At 40.0% G+C, this 24,786-nt stretch overlaps 1 protein-coding gene across 5 annotated transcripts; it reads right to left on the reverse strand.

Annotated features, from left to right (window-relative positions):
- Positions 1-7,570: 7,570 nt before the first annotated feature.
- On the reverse strand, positions 7,571-16,656 carry Cbln2 (cerebellin 2 precursor). Of its 5 annotated transcripts, none has more exons than XM_041640913.1 (4): positions 16,182-16,656; positions 13,975-14,495; positions 11,062-11,181; positions 7,571-10,858 (listed from the first exon to the last, which is right to left on the reverse strand). In XM_041640913.1, the coding sequence occupies exons 2-4, from the start codon at positions 14,329-14,331 to the stop codon at positions 10,661-10,663; spliced, it is 675 nt and encodes a 224-aa protein (XP_041496847.1). In that variant the 5' UTR covers positions 14,332-14,495; positions 16,182-16,656; the 3' UTR covers positions 7,571-10,660. The 5 variants fall into 5 exon arrangements, with proteins under 5 accessions (XP_041496847.1, XP_041496843.1, XP_041496842.1 ...); XM_041640909.1 differs by having other exon boundaries at positions 16,155-16,656; XM_041640908.1 differs by lacking the exon at positions 16,182-16,656 and adding an exon at positions 15,643-16,036.
- Positions 16,657-24,786: the final 8,130 nt, after the last annotated feature.

The following is a 24,786-nucleotide window of genomic DNA, read 5'->3' on the forward strand; positions in this document are numbered from 1 at the left end:
TAGGTTCCCATCTGTTTTATTTAATCACTGAGATCAAATTTATTCATTATTTTTAGATTTATTTTATAATTATATGTATTTGTGCATGTGTGTGTGCTTGTGAGTGTGTGTGTGTGTGTGTGTGTGTGTGTGTGTGTGTGTGTGCAGGGGCCCCTGGAATCTAAAAGAGGGCACTAGATCCACTTGAGTTATAAGTGATTATGATCCTCGTGATGATGTGGGTGTTGAGAATCAAACTCTGGTCCTTTAAAAGAAGGGCAAGCATTCTTAACCACTGAGACATCTCTCTAATTGCAAAAATTATTCAAACCACTAAATAAAAATCCTTATGGTAAATATGATTCTTTATTTGGGGTGGTTATTATATAACCCCCTTTTGACTTTTGTTTGTTTGTTAGTTTTGTTTTAACAAAAACCAAAGTAAATTCAATAGATTTCAAGAAGCAGATAGGGGTGCAGAGAAGGCTCACCAGGTAAAGTATTTGCTGGGTAAGCGGGAGCACTTGACTTTAGATGCCCAGAAGCCTCATTAAAAAGTAATAAATCTGTTATCTCTGTGCTGGGGAGAAAGATGATGATAAATCCTGAGGGTTTACTTATCAGCTACCCTATTGAAAACACAAGCTGCAGTTTTGATGGGGGACTGACTGAAAGACAGGAGTCAGACATGGGAATGAATGGAGGCAGAGTAGGGAGGAAGAGAGAGAGAGAGGAGAGAGGGAGGGAGAGAGAGAGAGAGAGAGAGAGGAGAGAGAGGAGAGAGAGAGAGAGAGAGAGGAGAGAGGGAGGGAGAGAGAGAGAGAGAGAGAGGAGAGAGGGAGGGAGAGAGAGAGAGAGAGAGAGGAGAGAGAGGAGAGAGAGAGGGAGGGAGGAAGGGAGGGAGAGAGGGAGGGAAGGAGGGAGGAAGGGGGTAGGAGGGAGAGAGAAAGACAGAAAGACTCTGTCTTAATAAAGCAAGGTGAAAGAGAAACTGAGGAAGCCACCGAGCCTCTGTCTCTGCCTTCCAAGCACAGGTGAGCTCCTCCAAGCACACACACCATATACACGTGTGTTTAAAACACTCTCACACACAGAAAAAGCACTATATAAAAAGATTAGCAGCACATTTGAATGCAACACCTCTAAATGCAAGCCTTTATGCTCGCATTCATTAAGTTAATAAATATGCTACAAACATATGCACAATGAGAGGCAGCTAAGAGGAAAATACGTTTTCAAAGCAAGCATTGCTAGACACACTTTTATTTGCCTTTTTTACTTTGAACCATCCTTCCTTTGATATAAGAATGTTCTGACATAGGACCAGTTGTTACCTCTGAAATATCCTCCTTCACATCATTTAAATGGTTTTAATTTTGTTACCTGTCTTTCAGAGCATGTAGTTTCCTGAGGAGAGGTATTCTCCAGGCAGAGTGGAGGCTCGAAACTTCATCTGAGGCAGATGACTCCACTCAACCTAAAATGACTCACTTCTTGTGCCCAGTTCAGAGGCTTCACTTCAGAATTTTAAACAGAGAATACAACATATTTACAAAGCACACAACATGGTGGTTGGGTCAATGAGCTACTTGGATCTACTTGTCTTTGAATATTGTGAGATTGTCTTTGCAAAGAGTTCTGGAAGAAAAAATGAAAGAAAAAATTTGTTGGCATTACCAACTTCCACAAACGCAGTGAGAAACCAGTGTGGTCTTGATAAGCACAGTTTGATAGGTGTCTGTGTTAGTGTAGTCATTACAATATTCCCAGCAGAGATACAATAAAGCACTTTTATACTTTCCACCTGTGAAACTAAATTGTCCTTTTTTAGAAAAGAAAATGGTTTTGTGGAAATAACTGTGATGTAAGCACATGGCTAGTGATGATACATAGACTTATTTTATAAGGTGGTTTTGTACGCCATGTCTCTCACGGTGAGATGGTACTAAATTCAAAAAGATATTAATCTTGCAGAGAGCAAATAAACAGTGAAGTATGAGCCAGCGTTCCACAAAATAAATTAATGTATGCTATCTTAGGTATTTTTTAAGGAAGGATGCACATTTCCTCCTTTTTACTCATTTTTGGTGCCTGGTAAAATTGGTTGCTTATCCTGGTTTTTTTTTTCTGGAGGCACAAAATGTAGTTTGAGTACAAAATAAACTAAAAATAAAAGTAAAAGCAGACTCAAAAAAAAAGATGAGATCTGAGCTGTAAAGCGAGGGTCTAAGATTGAGATTTCAGATCACAACTCAACTGCTGTAAGTCCTTTTCCATATCAACCATTTTAAGCCTTCCTGTCTCCTCCTCAGAATGATAGCAGTAGGAACCACACAGGACTCAGTACTGAACCCATCTAAATGTTTGCATCAGCACTACACAGCATCATTCTGGGAACCTGAGACTGGGATCAGAGTTTTCTCACAAATATTAAGGAAGGGAGGTACAGTTTCCGCTTCAGAAACTTTAGACCACAGAATTAGCTGAGAGACCCCCAACTTGGGAAACCATTTCACATATCCTTCTGCAGTACTTGGTTTTGTTTATATTTATATATTTCAGAGGCTGTTGAGATAGGAAAAACAGAGACAAAAAGTCATGTCTGGACCACAAAACTCCATGAAATATTTCTGAAGCTTTAGAATGGGAAATTTATGTCAGTTGGAATTGAGTTAAAACGAAGGCACATTTCTCTCTCTATCTCCTTGTAAGGGAATTCCCAGAGGGCTCTCTATGAAGCTCTTTGCATACTAATTATACCAGGGCCTAAATCACAGCAGCAGCACCATCTATTGGGGAGGTTTCCTGTTTATTTATTTTTTCATGTGTTTTATTGTTGTTTTACCTGAAACACATGTTTCTGCGTTTCTGAAAGAAAACAGCACAAAATAAATTTGAGAGTACTTCCGTTTTCACCAAGATAAGGAGAAAATATTTTTTGTGATAATTTTTACTAATTAGCATACTCAGCAATCGGTAGGAATCATAAGTGAAAATTGCATGACACCCACTGTGTAGTGGGACATATTTGGAGGCACTAAGAATGTTAAAAAGTAACAGGCCTCTGGGAAGACTAAGTTTCCCTTAATTATCACAGTTTAATGAATACATGCCTTTTGGCTGCTAATGACAAGGGAGATGTGCCAATTTCTCTTTAAAATCAGCCCCTTGTCATTCTTCTCTGACAAGGTAATTCAGATGCAGGGGATGGAGAGCAGATTAGGCCGGGATCCACTGATCATAACTCTGTATTGGGCTTATAGCACCAGATGGCCTAATTATTTTCAACAGTTTTCTATCTCTGTCTGTCAGGGAGAGCAGATGTAATTTCTACCTTCTGGTGAAATACATTCCTCAGACTGAATACAAGAAGGAAAATGGGAGAACACAAGCCCAGCAACTGAGATAAATTCAGTAGACGCGCATCTACACACATGTGCTTAACCACCTGGACCATCAATTTCAACTCTCAAAGGTACGGCTCAGTGTTGCAGGAGACATCTTAACAGTGTGTAAAGACAAAACATACATGTTGTTTATGTCACGTGAACATATATATCTGCACACATCACAACACACAATTAAATACTGGGCTCATGCTTTGATCAAAGTCCTTGGTCTCATGTCTACTGTCTCTTTCATCTTTTGGACCTCAGCATGCTACAGTTTCTTATTCTCTGCATGCTGACCAGCTGTTGGCCTCTGTATTAGTCACCACCTACTTCAAAAGAAGTTTATCTGATGAGAATTGAGAGATGCTGTAGACTATCGATATAACTTGGAGGCAGTTCATTACTATGTCCAATTAGCAGAATAATATTAGGTTCACCCTTGTGTCCCATGACCTCACCAGGATTTTGCCTCCAGTAATTGTATCAGGTATGGATTCCATCTTGTGAAGCAAGCCTTAAATATGACTTCTCATATACAAATAAGTAGCACTAATGAACTCAGTGAGTTAGCAGAACTTGATCAAAACACATTATGTACATTGTGAAATTCTTAAACACCAAATCTTTAAAAAGATACTGATTGACTAAACTGACATCTCGTAAAAGGTACTGAAGAGCTGAGTAAATTCTTCAATTCAGTTCTACTTAAGACAGACTTCAAATCATGCCTCCTCAGCACCTAAATAAATATCGACTTCTACTTGGCTAGGTTTAGCATAAGGGTTCTTTTTTTTTTCTTCCCCCAAATTAAAAGACAAGAAGGAAGATTGGAGCATTAAATTAAATACCTTTTATGCTTTTTATCTTCATGATATAAAGCAATAGACGTTCACTGTCCTAACTGTGATGAAGTCAAGATTAATGAAGGAACCATTCTATGGTGGGTTTATACAGTTTCAATCATGCTCACAACGGAGTGAAGAGACAGTCAAGGAGTTTGTAGCTGGGAGATCAGATCTAGAGTCACAGTGTATATAACATTCTCTTCTTCATATGTAAAATATGTAAATTGCATTATTCTTTTCTGTGAGCAACATATTCAATTTTCTGTGGACCCTCACACTACTGCCCTCTCTCCGCACCTTGCTCTCTGTTTAACTCCTCCATTCTGACTGTGGGCTCTGCTGTCCACACAGGGTGAATGGTTTGTCTCCTTTCATGTCCTGCTTGCATGTCCTCTGACCCTGAGGCAATCAGTGGCACATATTGGGATGATAAAGAGAGTATCTACACCCTGTTCCTTAAAGACCAGATCAGTCCTGGGAATACTATGACCATTCTTGCCACTGATCATTTACAAACCCAGAGCAAAATGTTTCACCATGACACCCTGACATGGTCTTAGGAAGACAAAGAACAACGCCATCACACTTTCATGACCTAACTGTTTTTTTCTGGAGTAAACCACTTCCTGGAAGTGCTCTACTTATGATCTAACAGTTATAGGTAGTGAAAATACAATTAGAAACCAAATGATTGATAGACTACACAATCATAGCTTGGATATTTAAAATCCTTATAAAACTGCTGCAGTGGAGGTATTTTAGAAGTAAGGATTTGCCAAATTTTAATGAATTAACTTAGCTACAGTAAAAACAATTTTATTATATCTATGTGTTTCATAATAAAGATGTATTCAGAATCACAATAAATACTTATTTCTTGATCGCAACATTAAGAACTTAAATGAAAGTCTATATCCCAGGGCATTCTGATGGTTAAAGAAGTTGATATAAGTATTTTTAAAATAAATAGGATACTGTTAAGAAGATCAAAATAGTAGTTCAACATTCCAAAGTGTTGGCCATGTCCGTGTCGTACATGGTAATCGGCAGTGCTGAAGCGTGGGATGGAACGGTCATAAAGACCAAGACACGGCTGTTCAGGCTGCAAGGCTGTCCTGCCTCATTAATAAGAAGCTTCCATTTGTGAGACCGGCTGGGGTTCAAGGCAGCGTTCTAACCCTGGGGAGTCCTGCTGTAAGCATTAAAGAGAGGGAATGGAGATTTCTTTTCCGAATAAAGTTCTCAAGCATCTCATTTATACTGCACACTGAGTGTGTGTGGGCGAGTTGATGAGGATGATGACATATGAGGTTGCAGACACCTAAATGATTCCAGGGATGGAGATACAGAGCAGAGCCCACTTAGGAAGATGGAACATAGCTGCTACGATCTGCAGGAGGTAAAACCATGTGGCTTTTGCCCTTACAAATTGCAAGTGATCCTACTGGGTTTGGAAATGTGAGGGAACCTCATTTACTGGGCATTTATATTTTGATATATTATTAGTATAGAGGCCCAGAGATGTGATAAGTGTGCTGAAAGCTTTTTCCCCCTTCAAAATCTTTAAATTCTTATTGCATGAGTTTAATGTCTTGGGAAGAAGGGCTGTGGACATTGACTCTGTCCAGTTATGTCATAGATATCTGTATTACAAGGTAGCATTTATATACATGTGTGTATATATATATGCATATGTATACATCTATGTGTGTATATAAATAATAGCATATATGTGTGTATATGTATATATGTGTGTTTTATGTTTTGGTTTTTAATTGTTGCTCTCCACCAGCAAAGCAGTAAACATATGTTTTGGTGCATTTTCTCTAGAAAAATGTTTAAAATTAATGCCTGATATACAGTCTTGGTTAATGTCTGTGGCTCTTTAGCTCATAGTATGTCAGAGAAGAGTTAAGGAACACAAGGAAATAGAAGATTCAAGCCAATATGACACTTGCATGTTAACTTACTCCAGGATATTTGATGTAATTTCTTAATAAATGCTAAGAAAAGTAACGTTTAAATTCTCCAGAGAATGTATAGGATTTGTTCTTAAGTTTTAAAAAAAAATATTTTATATTCTATTTTACTAGAAATATCAAGATAAAGAAATTATTTTGCATAAACATCAAAACTCATTGTGATTCTGTACTTAATATTCTGCTGCTCCTCTTTACATGTACTTCTACACAATGAAGAAAATCACTCTTTAGAATAACTCAATGCAATTGTTTCTATCTTTACACCATCTTAAAAATAGCATGAGTTTTCCATTCATTTCTGTATTTGCTGTTATTATTATATTCTTCTTATGTTGTAGGAACTTAAACACATACTATTTTATTAGCATCAACATCATCTTTGTCTCTTTAAATCAGTATTTGTCTCTTTAATATCAATAAAAAAATAATACTACAAAAAATAATAATAGAGTGGAAAATATGGCCACATAATTGATAGAATATTCTTTGCTCTTCTCGCTACAGTAGAAGCATGATGTAGCGACCCTGCTTTGTTTTGCTAGTAGAAGATAATTTGTCAAGTATTTCTCTTACATATTCCTACATCCCAGGAAAACATAGATAATCGATGTGGTTTTATTATATCATCACTAAAATAAAGTGTCTGTTGTTGTGTTCAAAGGCAATGGTATCTATGCTACATAACAGTCTCTGAATAAGTGACCACTGTGGTTTCCTGGATATTAAGAAATGTGAAAGGCATCTCAAATTTCAGCAATGGTCTTTTTTTTAAATATATATTTCAAAATTCTTCTGAAGTCCAATATAAATTGAATGAACTAAGTCTTACTTTTCAAGCAAGTAAATAAATCTATAAAATCTCTATATGGGGTAAGTTTTTATGGTAGTATTTAAAACCTGTTTTCTTAACCAGCTTTGATACGAGCAGGTATAGAAAGCACACACTATAAAAATGTAGATGAATCTATGCTGTACACGAAAACGTAACAGAAATGCTAGGGTACAGAAATGTCTCAGGAACAAAAATGCTAAACATAATCTTTCAGGACCTAGAGTTCAGTTGTGAGTGTGATATATCAACTGAGAATATATTTTAAGCTAAGAAAGGAGTACTTCCTGAAAAGTATTCACAGCTTAAGAAAGCTAATGTTTGTCAAGGAAAAAAAGATAATATTCAAAAGCTGTATGTTGTTTATGCTGTTATCTATGCTGCTTTCATGAAAATGCTATCAGTATATAATTTTATAAGATTTGGCAGTGTATACTAGAAGACAAGGGGAGGCATGAATCACAAGGGACAGCCAGATGACATAATTGAAAATTCAAATAAATTCAGATGTACGTATTTTGATATTATCTTATCCCTAAAAATAAATTAAGGGAAGCTTTGCTATAGCTTTAGAGGTCTTTTGAGAATTTTGGAAATACACTTCCATGCACAATCACCTTCCTGCCAGACATTTATTTTAAGTGGTCTTTACAGCAGCACATTGACAAATAAGTTCTTATGAAAAGAGTCCTCCAGCTGTAAGCCCTGCCTATTACCCCCGTGCTCTCCATTCCTCCTCCAAGAACTTCCATGAGGTTCTCTCAGCAGCCTGGTAGGTTAGACTGACTATGGCGTCTGAGTATTGACTCTGCAAGTATGAACACTGAGGCTAGGAACCATGGATGCTGAGCTCTGTCTAGAAATGTTAGACAAATTTTCTTAATCCAAACAAACAGACAGACAAGCAAAAAACAAACAAACAAACAAACAAAAATCCCATACCCTAACTTTTGATCTGTCAACTGTTTCTTCTGAGACAAGCCTGGGAGTGTCACAATTCTCAGAGATGTCACAAGCAAATTGAAATTTCAGCAAAGGTATTCTTTTAATTGATATATTTTATAACTCTTCTGTTATTTGATATAACTTGATTTAGCTAAGTTCCGTTTCTCAAGAAAATAATAATCTACATTATTTCTATAGGGCTATTGCCCAGGCAGATGCAATGGATAGTAAGCTACCTCAGAACCTCACCACGGGGGCTATGTACTAATGAACTTTCTGGCATTCACACTGTGCAAAGAGAAAGAAGGCTGAAGGTACAATCATCAGGAGATAGCTGATTTTCTAATAGAAAATAAACTCCCGAAATACATTTATATTGGTTAATTTAATAACTTATTAATGAGGCAGTATTACCCAGTGGCAATCTGTACACGATAAAGATATAAATACAATGAAATATGTGCATTATGTATTATTAAAGGATGTAAATATTAATAACAAGGGTTCCTACATCTTCCAATGTAATAGTGTCTTCAAATGAGGTTTTCTTGCTCATTTTAAACTAAGCATGGAGTTAAGGAAACGAGAGAAAGAGAATTAAAATATCTATGAATAACAAAACACAAGGGACACACACTCCATCTGCCTTCGGTTTATGTTCCCAGCATCAATAAACACAGTTCATGCTAAGAAATATGTCTTCAATCCAGAGTCAGAGTACCCCAAAGCTTTGTGGTTGATTTTCCTCCTCACAAGAAAACATCATCTTAATAAAATGAAGCTTCTCATCCTACCTCATTTTTCTCTTTAGTACAGAAAGTTAAGGACTTTAATCCAACTGTAACTATGCAGCGTCTCCTGCACTTGCCTTTTGACCATTAAATTCATCCTCACACCCAAGTTGAAAACAATTGAGCTTCTCAAATCTTGGAATTTCTGATATTACTAGTAACCTTAAAACCCTTAATTTTGTCTTTTAGCTCTCTCCTCCAAAATCTTACTCTTTGAAAAAAAATCTAAATATAAACTGAATATATCTAAGTGACCAATACACCCCAGAGACCTACAGCTGCATCAGTATTTGTGTGTGTGTCCTTTAGAAAGAATCACAGAATCAACTGTGCATGCTCAGTTCCTTGGTACTTATCCTGTACCTCCCCATCATTCTGATAGAGATGATGAGGAGGGGCTAGAGCAAGACAGACATCAAACCCGTTTATTCTGAATCTTAAATTATGAGTTTTATCGTCAATATTTTGGTTACATTGTTACACAAAGGACACACTGACATCCACTTTGAGGTCTCAACTTTGATTGCTTTGGGATTAGTGACATTTCCTTGGCACACACATACTGCAACCAGTTCTCTCGGCTGCAACTGAATAGTGGTGTTGCACCAGGTGCCAAATCAAGCAGGGTTGGAAAAACCACTGATGGGTTACAGCAGTCAGTACCTTCAACTGCTGTGACTTCCAGTCCAGGTGGCTTCTGGCCAGGTGTTCATCCACAGAGCGTCAAACATCCCTCAACTCAAGAGGAGGTGCTGGTCCTCTTTCTTTGAAGCATTTGGTCATTGTGTGGTCACTCAGAGGCAGATCTAAGTCACCACTGAGACACATCAAGCAGGAAAGCAATGAGGGGATTTGGCCACCTCAGCTCCACTTTTAAGGGATTCATGACCAATGAGGAATGCCAGGCTCTTAAGGGATCCCAGGGTATAAATTAAAATAATTAAAATAAAATAAAATCCAGGTTGCAAGTTTGAAGATACTTTTGAGAGAGACTCCAGGGAAGAATATGCAGAATGGTCTATTTGCTGTTCTTACTTGGAAAGAAGGACTTCTTTTTCTTTCTTTCTTTTTTTCCTGGTTTCCTCGCATTCAAAAATAAAGTATGCAGATTTTGTTTTGTCTTGTTTGAGCTCATACAAGTACTGAACATAAGTTTTGGTTTTTTGTTTTTAGTTTTTGTTTTTCTCTCTCCAGGACCCCAGCATGAAAAACTAGGTAGGTTTGAGGAGTAAAACCTGACGAAGGAAAAGAAAGCTTCCAGAGGAAAAAAGAAAACTACTGATAACACAAAACAAAAGTTGCAGTCCAATCGTGCAAAATTTGCTTCTGAGGATAAAGCACTTTTGACAGGTCCCCAATGCCCAGCTCCCTCCCAATCCTCCCAAAACCCCAGGGGTTAGCTACAGAATGAAAATGAAGCCATTCTTTTTCTTAAGGCTATACACACAGAGAGAACACAGGTCAAGGACTGTCTGGTAGGTGGTTCTTTGTTGGGCTCTTGTTTTAAAGCCCTGACTGCAGCGTGCAATCCATCTGAGGGTCAGCAGCATCTATGTCATCAGGACAAGGATACAATGTACAAATAATAGAAGGTAAGTCAATGGTTCCAACAATAAAATCCGATATCGACTTTACAATCACAGGTACAAATTGCTCAAATCGATAATTTCATTTCTCCTTAAGACCTTGTCGTCTAAAACTAATTAGAGTCCAGGTTCCCGAGGAATTGTCAATAGTCAAAGAAAATACTGGAGCTTTAGAAGAAAATCATCCTTCAATGGCAACAATCTGATGGAGGTCAGCCCAAGCCTTCCTACTCAGACAAGTTCAAGGTGTTACAGAGGACAGATCCCTGGGTCCGGATCAAAACCTTCCCACCATCAGGACAGCTCCATGTCTATAGAGGAAAAACCAAGAAGCCCGAGAATGTGGAGTACTTCCAACCTCCCATGAGGTTTCCTCTCTCCAGTTTGAGATGAACTTTGTCTTCTCTTTCCATAAGCAACAGAACACCATTGCTGGCTGCTTCCCTGGTAACATCCTGGTCTCCTGCAAAGGCGGAGATCACTGGGTAGCCATTCTGCATCAAACTGACCTATCAAGGCAGAGAGGAAGGCTCAGCGGATCAGAAATCACCTCTGTCCCACATCCTGTTCTCTTCCTCCCCTACAGACTGTCACCCCCATCTAATATTGGAGGCCACACATGTGGAACCGGAAAGATAGGATTTCCAGATGGCTCAGAGGCCAACCCCTCATTTACCAAGCTTTCGAAGGCTCGACTTTCAAACCTACCCACCTGGATGGTTTGTCTATTGTACACTTTGACCACGTGGAAGCTGAAGCTGTAGATCCCTTTGCGTGGTGCTACGAATATACTGGAGGCAAGGTCGAAGTGGTTGCCGATGTTTACTAAAACCTGAAACAGACAAGGGAACAGCATACTGAGGTACCCACACAGCATGCCCTTAGGAGGCTTGCATTTCCTCCGTGTTTTCAGGTAACCACCAATGTTAGCTGCCTTATTGATACAGAGAATAGGCCCCACTAATTCCAGATTGTTATTCAAACAATGCAAGCAGCAGAGAGTACCCAAATCAAAAAAACATTCAATGTCAGAAATGTATTCCAAAGGTATTCTCATAGTTTCTAATTAATAAAAACTTTGGAAGTATATTTCAATTATACATTCAAATAGTATATGCAAATTTGTGTGATGATACACAGGGTATGAAGAGAGATGGGAGACAGTAAAACTAAGAAGAGACCTGAAAATTCAACCGATTTTTTAAAGAAGAGGGGTCATAGGGAGTTCAACATGATGCTCTGTTTAATACTTAACACTTCATTCAGAATGGAGAGAGAAAAGTGGATGGAACAGCAAACCATTCCATGAGCTCACTTGAGTAGGATTAAGAGAGATAGATCTATGTGGTGTGTGTGTGTGTGTGTGTGTGTGTGTGTGTGTGTGTGTGTGTGATTTATCTATGTCCAGGGTCTTCCAAACTCTAGCAGTATACACTAGGTGCTTCATAGGTAGTGTTGGGTGATGAGTTCTGTCAACAAACACTGACTGCCGTGTTCGAATTCATGCTTCTCTAAGCAGTGCTTGCTCTCCTGACTGAGTCTTAAAAAAAAAAAAAAAGCTTGAACAAACAAAGAGAACTAAACAGGTAGCATGAACACTCCTAGTCCAAACTGAGGAAATTTCATAGCAGGTAAGATTGAGAACACAGTTAGCTACTAGCAGAGGATCGGGTGGCCCTGAAGGCAGTTTTCCTCAAATAAAAGCAAGATTTGCTGGTTTGTCATAGTAGAATGTGAAGAGAGAGAATGGAGCTCCCCACTTCACTCTCCTCCTGTTCAAAATAGAATCTGGCTACTTGTCTACATCCTGTTCCTGTATCTCCTCCTGCAAAACTCCAGCTCCATTAAAATAGTTAAATGGCCCACTGGTGTTTTATGTTTACAACACAAACAGCTAACCACACCAGAACCCTGGACTGTCCATCCCCCTGATCAGAAAGCAAAGATCCACTGCCTTGGCTGTTCCTTACTTGTCCACAATGGCATAGACCACACAAACTCCCAGAGTAAACTGCTGCCAAGTACTGCTGCCACCGACGTGGCTTGGGGAAGTCTGCATCTTCACCACGCTGTGAGGACCGCCTCAGCCCACTCCAGAGCAGGTGTCACACAGGCACACACACACACACTCTGCTTCATTGTTGAGGACAGAGTGCCTCTGATGTCTGTGCTCCCTGTTGCCCAAGGTGCTTCACTGGAGAATGAAGCACTCCCTCGCACTCCCTTTGAGCTGCTAGCACTCTTCTCTCCAGCTCAGCCCCTCAGTGTGGATTTAAACTTTGGAAATATGTAAATTGAAGGCTTTATGTGAATGAAAAGACACCCAGCCAGGCCTCTAGCAGAGGACCTCTCTAACTTACCATCTCCTTTTTTTTTGCAACAGGAACCAGGCAAAGCTAATCCCTCTGCTAAAAACAGGATCCCTGTTGACGATTTGACCCTGTATCAGAATTTCCCTGACAACTCCACAAATCAGTGGATCTGAAAAGACTGTAAGACATTGTAATTGAAAATAATAAAAACAAAATAATACTGTATAAATAAGAATATGGATTATATTTATGCTTGCACCATGCTGTATTATTTGGAAATAATGAAAGGAAATCTGACTTGAAAATGAATATAAGAGCATGAAAAGAGACCAGGTGTGTGCGTTGGCTATTAATGGGTTAGGAAACTCTTTTCTGGACAGAGGGAAAACCAACAGATAGTAGCTGAATCTGTGTCCAACGATGGTTCAGGACTCCATTTTACACAAAGCCCTTTGGCAAGAGCAGTAGCTGACTAGAAACGTTTGAAAACCACTCTCATCTTTTCAATTTCTGACGACGAATAAGAATCACAAGGGGAGAGCACCACACAGGTCACCACCCAGAGAAACACTTACCAAGCCTTCCTTTCTTGGCCCAGAGGCCAGAAATTAAGTGGCTTAAAGCCACGTAAGTCATGAGCCGTTGTCTTGTTAAATTTATACTCATGCTATGCCTGTATATTTGAATGCACAGTGTGCACACCGTGCAAAAGTTTATTTCCTGTCTATAGCACATACATGGCCACTTTATTTTTGTATATAAGCAGAGAACAATGTTTGCTGTCTTCCCCATTTTCCTCACTATTTTTTTTTGGTGTTGTTGAAAATTAACATCTTGTCACTGGATCCCACAAAATAAGCAGTAGGTTCACCCTTTGTCAGACTCCCTTTTAAATGAGAAACTTTCTTACATGTAGCATCTTTAAGGGAATCCCCTCTTCCCAGGTGTCTGAAGATTGCTCACCCTAAACACTCACTGTCTTGCCCTCAGCAAAAGGGAAGATGCACTATGTTTTATTTCAGGAAAATGTATTTCACATCTCAGTTTTACCAGACCCTTGGAAAGCCCGGGGATCATTACAGCTCTCTCAGTAATCCTTGCCAAGAGAACTGGTGTGTAAAAACAAACTCTACAATGTGTTCAGGAGGGACTCCAGGAAAGCATAGTAGTAAAAGGAGCAACAAGGTAAGGGCAAGGCAGAGGAGGGAAACCAGTTTGGCTGGCATTACTCTTGGAGATGCAGGGAGCCCTAGCTAGCTGGGCACAAGGGTAGGTCCTTCACTCATATGCAGGTAAGCATGTTAGTTGCTAACCTGGTCGAAGTAGATGGTCATGGTACGGTTGCTCATCTCAGACGGCTCATGGTTGGTGCTCCTAGTTGCGGAGAAGGCCACCTTGGCACTGCCTGAGCGCACAGAAATGCCCAAGGAAGAGGTGACGGCGCCGTCCCCCGATGGACTGGAGTCGCACACCACCAGGCACTTGCCCTCAAGCACGATGGGCTCTGTGTCGTTCTGAGCCGTCACCGGGCAGCAGGCGGGTAGCAGCAGCAACAGCAGGGCCAGCGCCGCCCCCAAACTGGTGCCAAAATTGGCTGGCTGGCGCAGCGCCCCCCGACGCCCGGGCATGCTCAGCGGTGGCCCTCGGAGGCCCCGGCCAGGCGCGGGCATCTGGGCTGGGGGGCGCCCCGAGGACGTCAAGGCCCGCAAAATCCGGAGGAGTGCTCGAGTGCACACAGGAGCACGCAGGACCGGAGTGGGAGTCTTCTCCGGGCTGGGTCGCCGGCTCAGGCGGTCAAGGCCAAATGGTTCTCAGAAGGAAGGCACCAGCGGACCTGTCAGGGCAAAAAACCGGAATCCTTAGGTAGGAATGTATGTAGGGGGCCAAGTGCCTGATACTCTCCAGTCCCTTCGGGTGGTCATCCCCTTGGTCCTCCAAAGCTATCCCCATCCCAGATGTGGTATAACAGATCCGAGAAAGCTCTGGCGCACCAATCAGCCCACCCAAATAGATTCCTGAAAGATGCGCGGAGTCTGCGGTTCTGGGCTGCGATTCTGTAGGACCTTGTAAAAAGGGTTGGGGACCTCTAAGACAGCGTCATCACCGTCGCCCCCTGCCTACTCATCCCAACACAACTGGCGGAAATGAATGTAGTCAAAGTAAAAAGCAAAAATGATGCCTCATCATCTTCTTTTCAGTGGCTTTCGGAACAACCACAAGGAGAAAATCTTCCTCTCCCTGCCTTCCCCCCTTTTCCTCTATTTTTCTATCCAGGAAGAAATTTTCAAACACTCCTTATCGTATAAAAAGAGTCCGCCCCCATCACCCGAACGGGGAAAAAAAAACCAAAAAACTCCAGAAAACTCCTTGGGTGGATGAGATTAAAAAGAGAAAGGAAAGGACAGAAACAGAGAAAGGCGGGATGGGGGCGGGTGAGGAGCGAAATTCTAACACCCACTTCCAGTGTCCCTGCAGTCACTGGCAAGCCCCCTAGGAGAGCCTTGCAGAGTCTTTTTTCTTTTCTGGCAAAAACAACAGCCTATTCTAGCACCAGAACCTCCGAATTTTCCTCATTTGCAGGCTCTTGTCCCTGGACCCCACTCCCTTTCTTCAGTATCTTTCTGCTAACTTACGCGGCTTGCCACTTTAACCGGTCCCCTCTTCTTCAGCTAAACCAGAGAGGCCATTCCAATACCCAGCCCAGGAACACAAACAGAAAGAACCCTCCCCTAGCCGCCCACGCTCTCCGAGCAACTCTTCCAGTGTTCTTTCTAAGAAAAGAGAAGTTGGGTTTCAATAAATATCCTGTCTGCAGCTCCTACACAAAGGATAGCGGACCACCTCCCACCCCCTACTCCGCCGCCAACGCTCCTCTCTTCTCCCTTGAACCCCCAGCACTAACATTACTCAAGGTTCTGGTAAAGCACTACAAAAAGGCAACTAGCGAGCAGATCCCGGAGCTCAGGGATGGTGTGGGTTACCTGGAACATCCATGATGGGCGAGCACAGAGGTCCGCGAAGTAGTTCTGCTTAGAGAAAATGAGGCAAGCGGAGCTAGCGGGCGGAGGACACCTCGGAGCACGACCCTTCTCCCAGAGCTTGGCCAATAACCGTGCCGCCCCGCCCTGCCGCCTCTCCTCGCGGTCCGCTCCGGCTCTGCAAGCGCACCACGCCCCGGCCCCACGCGCCCAGGGAGCCCCACACAGCGCTACGCTCCCCGCTGCTCCCCGCTGCTCCCCGCACCGCCCTGTCTGGAACCCGCACGCTTCCCGCTCTGCAGAGCCGCGCCGAGCCCAGGAACCGCACCACCGCGCGCAGCCTGCCTTCTCCGAGTCCCAAGTGCTCCAGCAGCCCGTGCGCACTCCGCGCACCTCATTAACAAGATCCCAGTCCTGCTTTCCCCCAAACCCAGACTCCAGAGAGCAAAGTCCGGAGCTCCCCACTTCTTTAGTCCTAGAACCCACAGCCCCTTTCTCGCACTCCCTCCTCGTACCTGGCCAATCCCGCGTCAGGCTCTCACCTAGACACCCAGCGCAGTCTTCCTAGGTGCCTTCTTAAAACTAGGTGTCCTAGGAAGCACCAGATGTGTTTCTTCTTCCAGATCCCTTTTCTTTTCCAAAGTCCTTCCAAGTGTTAATCTTGATCGGAGTGGCCACTTTCATAATTAAAGGGGGTGGGGGACGGGCACTTAAAAAAATAAGAAGAAGAAGGAAAAAAAGGAAAGTATTGTTTTTGTAAAGGGAGGAGATAGCTTGGTAATTTAATGGTTTTCGAACTGCAATTCCAGAATCTCCCGTTTGTGAAACGTCAGCTTTTGGCAGAGATTTAAAGGGGCTCTTCCTGCCTGGGCTGATGTGTCTGCTTTTCTGAACCCCGGGGCTTGTGGAGCGCGGTGCCAAGGCGCGTCTTTATTAAAACGCAGTCTCTGGGCTGTAACGACCCGGGGAGACTCGCGGGGTTCAGAGCTGAGCCTGGAGAGAGGCGAGATGCGCAAGCACGGATGAGGGGCGCCATCTACGGGCGCTGGAGCCTTCCGGCCACATACTGCAAACAAACCTACTGAGTGTGGGGGAGTACACAGGGACCAAGGTGAGGCTTGTTGGCTGTTTTCCTTCACCCCAGTCCCTAAAGCAGCTCCGGAGCCTGCAGAAATGCTACAAGCTTGTCTTTAAATATTTTTTTCGCCTCGTAATTTACAGTAAGTAGTCATGCTTGTGTTTTCAGCTCTTTACCCCTCTAACGTGTAACTCTGCCACGAGGATGTATGCTGAAGTGGGTTATCATGTGCTATTATGACCCTCAAAAATATTTGCAAAAACCTTTGGGCTGGGACATACATATTGCCACTGCACAAAAGCCAGGCGACTTTTAAATGTGGACTCTATAATCTGACTTTTTGAAAGCATCGTTACAAATATCTTTGCTCTGTCTTGGATAGTATGCCTTTCTGTCCGACGATTGGGGTGGGGGATTCCAAGTCAGTCCATGTAGTTCATTAGAGCATAGCATGTGCCTATTTTTCTCCCTCCCGACATCGCCACACCTGTCTCTCTTCCCTTTGAAGATTTTTTGTCGTTCTGCTTCTGCCCTATGAGACCTATCTTCTCAGATAGGTGATTCTGAAGACTCGTGTTTTTGACTCTTTCATTCTAGAATGGAAGACCTATGCACTAAAGATACGGTGCATGTCCAATCGGCACAATAAAAAAGGAGAGGGACCCAAATGAAACCCACAGCATACGTTAGCTGAGGGCAAAGGTTTGCCATGGGTCATGGGTTCAGGCTACTGATTGAAAAAGCCTCAGAGACAAATGTAGCCTGCTTAACACACATGCAGAACACTACAGACTATAAAATAATTCCGAATTCCTTCAGCCCTACACTTCATAAGAAATTGTAACTTGCAGGTGCATGCTCTGCATTGCCAGGAAGCCTGCGAAAGGCGCAGCAGCCCTGTTTTCCTAGCATATTTGTGAGTTTAACTCAGCAGAAATAGTGCAATCTTACTTTAGAGCTATTTTACTCTGATATTGTCTGAATTTGGTTGACTCTGCCATAGAGGTACCATAGTGTTGTGCTATCGAGAAGACTGAATTGGATGCAAACCTGCCAACAAAGGATAAGAAAACAAAAGAAAACCGAAGCTGACTGAGAGCAGGAGCAGTGTGCTAATTTAGAAGAAAAAGCCTTGCACACATCTAAAATCTTTAAATAACTGTTTAATTAAACAGCTTTCTTTTGGTTAATACATAAATATCCAAAACAATTTATCACTGCCTTTGAAACAAACAACAAAATAAACTGACTAGAACAAAAGCACTTTAATGTGTGAAGCAGCAGAACATAAATACCGTATTAAGGTAAAGTTTCCATGCTGAACTAGGTTAGCGTGTGAAAACCAGTATCCTTATGTAATGGAATGAAAGAACATGTTTAAATTTCATACTTCAATAAGTAAGTTAGACATTATGGAAATTATCAGATTGACAGAAAAGTGGATAATTTATTGATTATCAATTGGTAGCTTTACCTACCAGATCTGTGCTCAAGGGCCAAATTTTTAGCTTGTAAGCATGTATAGAAAGACACCTAAAGCACTGAGTTAAGAGGGAAACTACGTGTATTTCAATGGTTACATATCCTGCCTCATATTTTCATTACTATTAATTGTTATTATTATCAGAATATGGACAACAGATTCTGTTCTCCTGGATGAAGCAGCATGTCCATGGTTAATAATAATATTAAACATCATTGAATGATTGTGATGTGAAAGATAGTGCCCATAACCTTGGTCTATGTTGTCGCAGACAGCATGGGGCCTTTGAGCAGCACCCTGAGTCAGAGACACCCACGCTATGTAGCTAATGGGAAAATGGTATAATGTCAAAAACCACATTTGGGAATGGCTGGGGAAGTTATGTTTTCATTTGCACAAAATAGTTATCTCTTGTAGAGATCAGCATGTTCTTCACTGGAAAGAACCCATTGCTGAAAAGTAATTCCAACTTGTATTGGTCTTTAAACTTAGTACACATCTGTGTATTTCTTGTAGGTGTATCTTAAATACCAAAAACATACTTTTATGAAAGAACACATGCATTAATAAAAACGTGTCTTTTGTTAAAATATTAGAATATATTTTTAATGTGTGATAGTTGCTGAACTAGAAAGTTGCTAAGGCAAGAATAACACATTTATGCATACATAATATATACTGGTTCTACAAACATGGTTAGACATCTTCATAGTTCTCAGTGAAACAAAAGGATCAAAGAATGAGTGACAATGGGAAAAGAAAAAAATACTTCAAGCTACATGGGCATTTTTGTCTTAATGAGTTACTAACATAAGTAAATTGGAATTTTAAAATAGGAATTAACTCTAACTCAGCCTCTGCGCAATAGAAAGACCAAGTAAGTATATTTGTATGAGGTACTAGGTTGTACTTATTAACTGAAATCATGATGTAATCATATTATATCAGCCAAATTAGATAAACCTTTAAGTTGAAATTCAGACTGACTACTCAGACTGTCTACATTCGATAGTCACTTTGAGCTAAATAAGTTATTATTGCTATCCAGGGACAGACTGGGCTCCTCAAATCATGCTTCAGAAACTATGACACACAATCTCTGTCTCTCTCTGTCTCTCTTTCTTCCTCTCTCTGTCTTTCTCTCTCTCCTTCCCTCTCTCCCTCTCTTCTTTCCTTCCTTCTTTTCTTGTTTGTTTTAGCAGGGTCTCACTATGCACCCCTAATGGCCAGAAACTCACTATGGAAATTATGCTAGCATTAAGCTAACAAAGGTCTGTCTGCCTCTACCTTTGCCCCCTGAGCACTAGAATTAAAGGTGTGTTACTTTCTTAATATTGTAAAACCAATGTACTATTTGTAAAAATAAATCCATTTTTATTGTCTTAGGACACTTTGGTATCTTCATTATGGGAACTATTAGGATTTATGGGACTTTATGAACTGATAGTGTTGAAAATACAAAGTAATCTGCTTGCTACTTCAAAGTCCCATAATACGTGATTCATTTTTTAAAGTTATTTGTTTTATTTATTTGTATGTATTGTGTTAGTATATGACATATACATTTTATTTTAATTCTTTTAGGTCTTCATGTCTTACATAATCCCAATGATTCTTTTCTTTAATTTTTCTGAGAAGAATTGTATTTATTGCCTTATAATATTGGGTTGGGTGCCTAATGTCAATCATTTCCATCTTATCAAAATAAATGGGTGTAGACACAAAGAAAACGTTTGTCAACTCTTTTTCTCAATAGAAAATAGTGTTAGGTGAAATAGTATAATACAATTTTTTCTCTCAAAAATAAATGATACAGGTACAGAAGGATATAGAAAATCACTAGTTATATATACATATATATATAATTTAGCTATATATATATGTATATATATAAGCATCTCCTAATTTTTCCTCAAATGCACTTTCTTCTAAAATAATGGTGCATTTTTTTATTTAGAATAATCTGCAAGTGTGTTGCCAATGTTCATGATAGCCACACTATTTTGAGTATGTGTAAATATTCTTCTGTGAGTGTTTGTATGAAGATTGTTTTCATTGTTTTAATTGATGTCAGAGGGCCAGCCAACTGTGGATCACATCGTTCTGGAGCAGATGATCCTAGGCTCTATAAGAAAACTAGCTAAGCAGGAGCCAACAAGACAGACATTTATTAATCCAACATAAAATAAGTGGAACCATATATTTCCTAGATCTGAACATAACCATGATAATATTGTTTCAGATAATATTTGGCAAAGTTGACTGAATTATTTTATGATTGACGTTAACTCTTGATCTTGAGCGCATTCGATAGACAGGGAGCAGCCTGAGGAAGTACTAAAAGAGCACTCTCAGACATGCTCTGAGCTGAAGGCTCGAGCTAAGAATAGTACCCTCCCTCAGGAGTCACTCTTTTGATGTAATCCTCTATAAAAGCCACTTTATACTGATCATAAGTTTTTAAGAGAAACAGGGCTTCTCTGAACAGAAATCAGAGTTTCAGCACAAACATCCTTGAGAAATGTCTCAGGATCTGAAAGTGAAGCTGTACTGCCTGGTCAGGTGAAAGCTGAGTACTCTTTACCAGTGTTGGCCAACTTGAGATTTGTAACTTGAAGATCCCATCAGTTCTGGCCAACCATTATCAAAAACCCATTGGAAGAGCCAAATAACAATGGAAAGCAGAAAAGGGAGACTTATTCAGTGTCATATTGGGAAGAGGGACGAAGACATCTAGTGAACTCTTCACCTATGTCCATCTTCAGGGTCCTGAAATGAGATTTAAGTTGAATTAGAGGGCCAAGGATATGCATTCTAAGCATCACCTGTCAATGTGCTGCCCTGACACTGTCTGAGCCAAGTAAAGCGGTCTGATAAGTTGCTAGAACTGTGTGCAATCTCTTTCCAAGAGAGACATTTCCTTCTGTGTGGAAATTTTGCCTTCTCCTATCATAAGATTACTTGGGAAAGTTTCATTTCTTGGGGGTCCATTGTTTCAAAAGTCCATCAGTCAGATAAAGAGACATGAGTATCTTTTTAAAATATCTAGGCCTATTACATCAGCAGCATCTATGTTCCATGGATTTTCATTGTGGACATTCATCACTACATCCAATAGTATTCATGGGACCTGAGACCAGTTCCAGGCAGGCAAACTTTGGAATGTGCTCACAGCTGTTTAAGCTTCCAAATTGTAATGAGTATGTGAATGAAATGCTGGACTGGAACTTGCTGAAAACTGGTACACATACTAGTCTGCCTACTGCGAAGATCTAGGCTTTTATTTCTGTGGAGACTTCACTCAACACCTGAAAGATATTTGGAAGGCTTAGTATTTAAGACATCTGTGAGGGAAGTGTGCTTGTATAAAACAAACTCACATTGGAAAAGGACTTGGTGGTTGTCCAATAAGTGTGGACATGCGTGGTTGGCAGTGTGGGTAGCAGCTGTTCAGTTCATCATGCCTGCAGAGCCACTTTCTGAAGTTCGATTTGCTATAGTCCACTTTTATCATTTCAAGAGAAAAGAAACCAGGTTCTTAAAGGTCGGACACAAAACCTTTTCTTCGGAGGTTTTGACTTGTTGGGGAATACTTGGTTAAGGCACATCAAAGGTAGCCGGAAGGGTCAGAGAAGCCACATTCTAAAATGATTTTTTTTAACTTTTTTTTTTATTGAGAAAAGGAAAAAAAAAAACAAAAAACAAATTTCCTTCTCCTCCCAGCCTCCCATTTCCCTCCCCCTCCTCCCACCTCTAAAATGATTTTAATTGAAACATGGAGAGAATTCAGCACCTGTAATTAGCTCTTCTACCAGAAGTCACTTTGTTACTGTAATGGAAAAAGTTCCAGTTCGATTATGTATTGCCAAAGGTTTAATAATAATTTATTTGTGTGCCTGTGTGTGAAATACAGAGTAACCCTCTGACTCCTGAGTCAAGTGTTATTATGGTCCCTGTGAGCTGTGGTGAAGACAAGAAGAAGATTGATGCTTAGGTCTGCTAGAAAAGGGAGAAACACAAAGCTTTATGCAAATATGAAAACAAACATTTTCTTGGTAGTAATATTAAAATATTATCTTTCATATGAAACTGGGGCTTTGCTTACTCACTGACAAAATGATAGAGAGTTAAACATGCACTTTAGAATCAGCATAATGAGTGCCCAAACGCATCCTTTGGCAGAGGGACTAGATCTTTGTCTGATACATTCCTGTGCAGATTTCTTATGATAATCTACATGAAGGAATATTGATTTTCCTTCAGAATTTTCATCATCTCCAATAAGCATAAACATTTGTTAAGTTTCTCATATGTCTGAGGTAGAGCAACATCATTTTTCCTGAGGAAAGTTTAGCCATATAAGGATGCAAAGAAGAACTCACAAATTAGAATGCCAAAAACAAACAAATAAAACCCCACGAAGGGTTGACAGACGATGTTCATCAGTCAGATAGTAGAGAGTTGAGTCAGAGACAGACAATCTGGCAGGGATTTTAGGGAGAAGTCAGCCTTTAGAAAGAGGAAAAAATCATTTATATCATTGACATGATATCCAGATGACCTTTCTTAGAATATGAATCCTTAAGCAATCAGAAATATTTTATATTACTTTCAAAATACTAAAATAGAAATTTTCACAATGGGAAACATCGTAGGACAAATTTTACTTTACACAGAAGGATTATATTAAAAGATTTTGTAAATCTCTGACTTTAACCTCCTAAAATAATACATGAATACATTCTTAATATTATCTTCATTGCTCTTCTTTGTGGTGTTTATATTAAACCCTCCATAAGGATGAATTTTTTCAAAAAAGTGCTATCAGGATTGTTTTGCTACATCTCAATATGTGCATTAACATACTTTTTGGTTTGTTTTTTGTTTTTTGAGATGGGGTTACTCTGTGTCACTTTGGCTGTCCTGGAATTCACACTGTCGACCAGGCTGGCCTTGAACTCACAGAGATCTGCCTGCTTCTGCCTTCAGAGTGCTGGGATCAAAGGCACGCATCATCACCACCCAGAGTATTAAGATACTTTAGCGTATTAAGAATCCCGTGTTGGGCAGTGGTGGCACATGCTTTTAATCCCAACACTCAGGAGACAAAACCAGTCTGGTCTACAGAGGGAGTTCCAAGACAGCTAGGGCTGATACACACAGAAATTCAGTCTTGAAAAACAACACAAAACCAAAAAAGAATTGTGTATAATAATCCTGTATTTGCAAATTGATGATTTGATCCCAATGTTCATTTTGTGTTAATCATAGGAAACTCTCTCTAATTACGAGAAATACCTCCTGGGTTGAATGGTTTAAATAAATTTATAAACAATCAGAAATTAGGAAGAACAATGAAACAATGAAAAGTTGTTTAACAATGTTTTTAACGCGTATGTATGTCCTTGTTGAGTGTTTGATTTCTACAGCCCCTTCCCCATGACCTTGGGCATTTTGAGGGTATTTTGATATTGTGCTTACATTTGTTAACTTTTCTGTTTTGCTAATTCTTACCTGAAATAGATATGAAGAAATGATTGCTGAACTGAGCAGATTGGAATTTCACAAAGCCTTCCAATCTCGCCTTACGTGTCCCCTTCAAATATACACTGTCATTGATGTGTGGCTGTCTGCAGAGCCTGGATTGATGGTCCAGCCTCTGCATGGACACTTAGATGAGAAATGTACTTCACAGAAGACCGAGAAACTCCGAAGCAGTGATAACACAGCAGTGCTGAGGCAGCTGAGTTCCTCAGCAGTGTGGAACGATGGTAGCACCACTCTATGTAGAGCCTATATTTATTGTGTGGGTTGATATTAACCGTGAATATCTATTTTATTAAAGACACAACATTTCCTAGACTTCAGGGTTTACTTTAGGGAGAGGACTAAAGCTCTGTTTACAAAGCAATTTTCTCTGTTTTTGTTTTCACTTGTGTGGGTCTTTCATGTCAAAACACTCTGCTCTCACTTTTAAAAATTGAGGTTTATTTAGTTGTTTGGTCTAATTTGATTATTAGTCAGTTTTTTATTCACTTTGCATTTATTTCTGTTTTTCCTGACTATTTTTTAGTGTTTTCTCACCTTTTCAGTATATTAATATTCTACCAAATAAACAAACATTTTTAATGGATGAAAAAGTTTGAATTCAGCCTATTATATACATATCTAAAAATTTGTTTCTTTTCTAAATTCATGAAAATCAACAAGTTTTTGCTTGAGCACATTTTTCACAATAATTATTTCTGAAATACATACATATATGCATACAAACATTTTGATGTGGAAAATTCATGTCAAGAAAATAAAGATAGATCTCATGAAATGTGGAGAGAGAGCAAAAGTACTCATATTCTCTTCAACATTAAAGTTGTGGAAATACATACTAACATGATAAACAAAATAATATATTATTTCTAATATAAAGCAAACAACACAATTGGCAAATAACAATTATATTTTAACAACAATATCTTATATATTAATTGGAGAAAGGTAGAATAAGTCTAATGATTTTGAGTTTTATCTCTTGTTTTTAACTAGAAAAAAATGTACATTGAGTAAAGTTGCTAACTTTGCAACTAGA

Source organism: Microtus oregoni, unplaced genomic scaffold (assembly GCF_018167655.1).
Source record: "Microtus oregoni isolate MIOR12 unplaced genomic scaffold, Mior012 000065F_ref0000479, whole genome shotgun sequence".
In the NCBI taxonomy this organism is placed as follows: Eukaryota; Metazoa; Chordata; class Mammalia; order Rodentia; family Cricetidae; genus Microtus; species Microtus oregoni.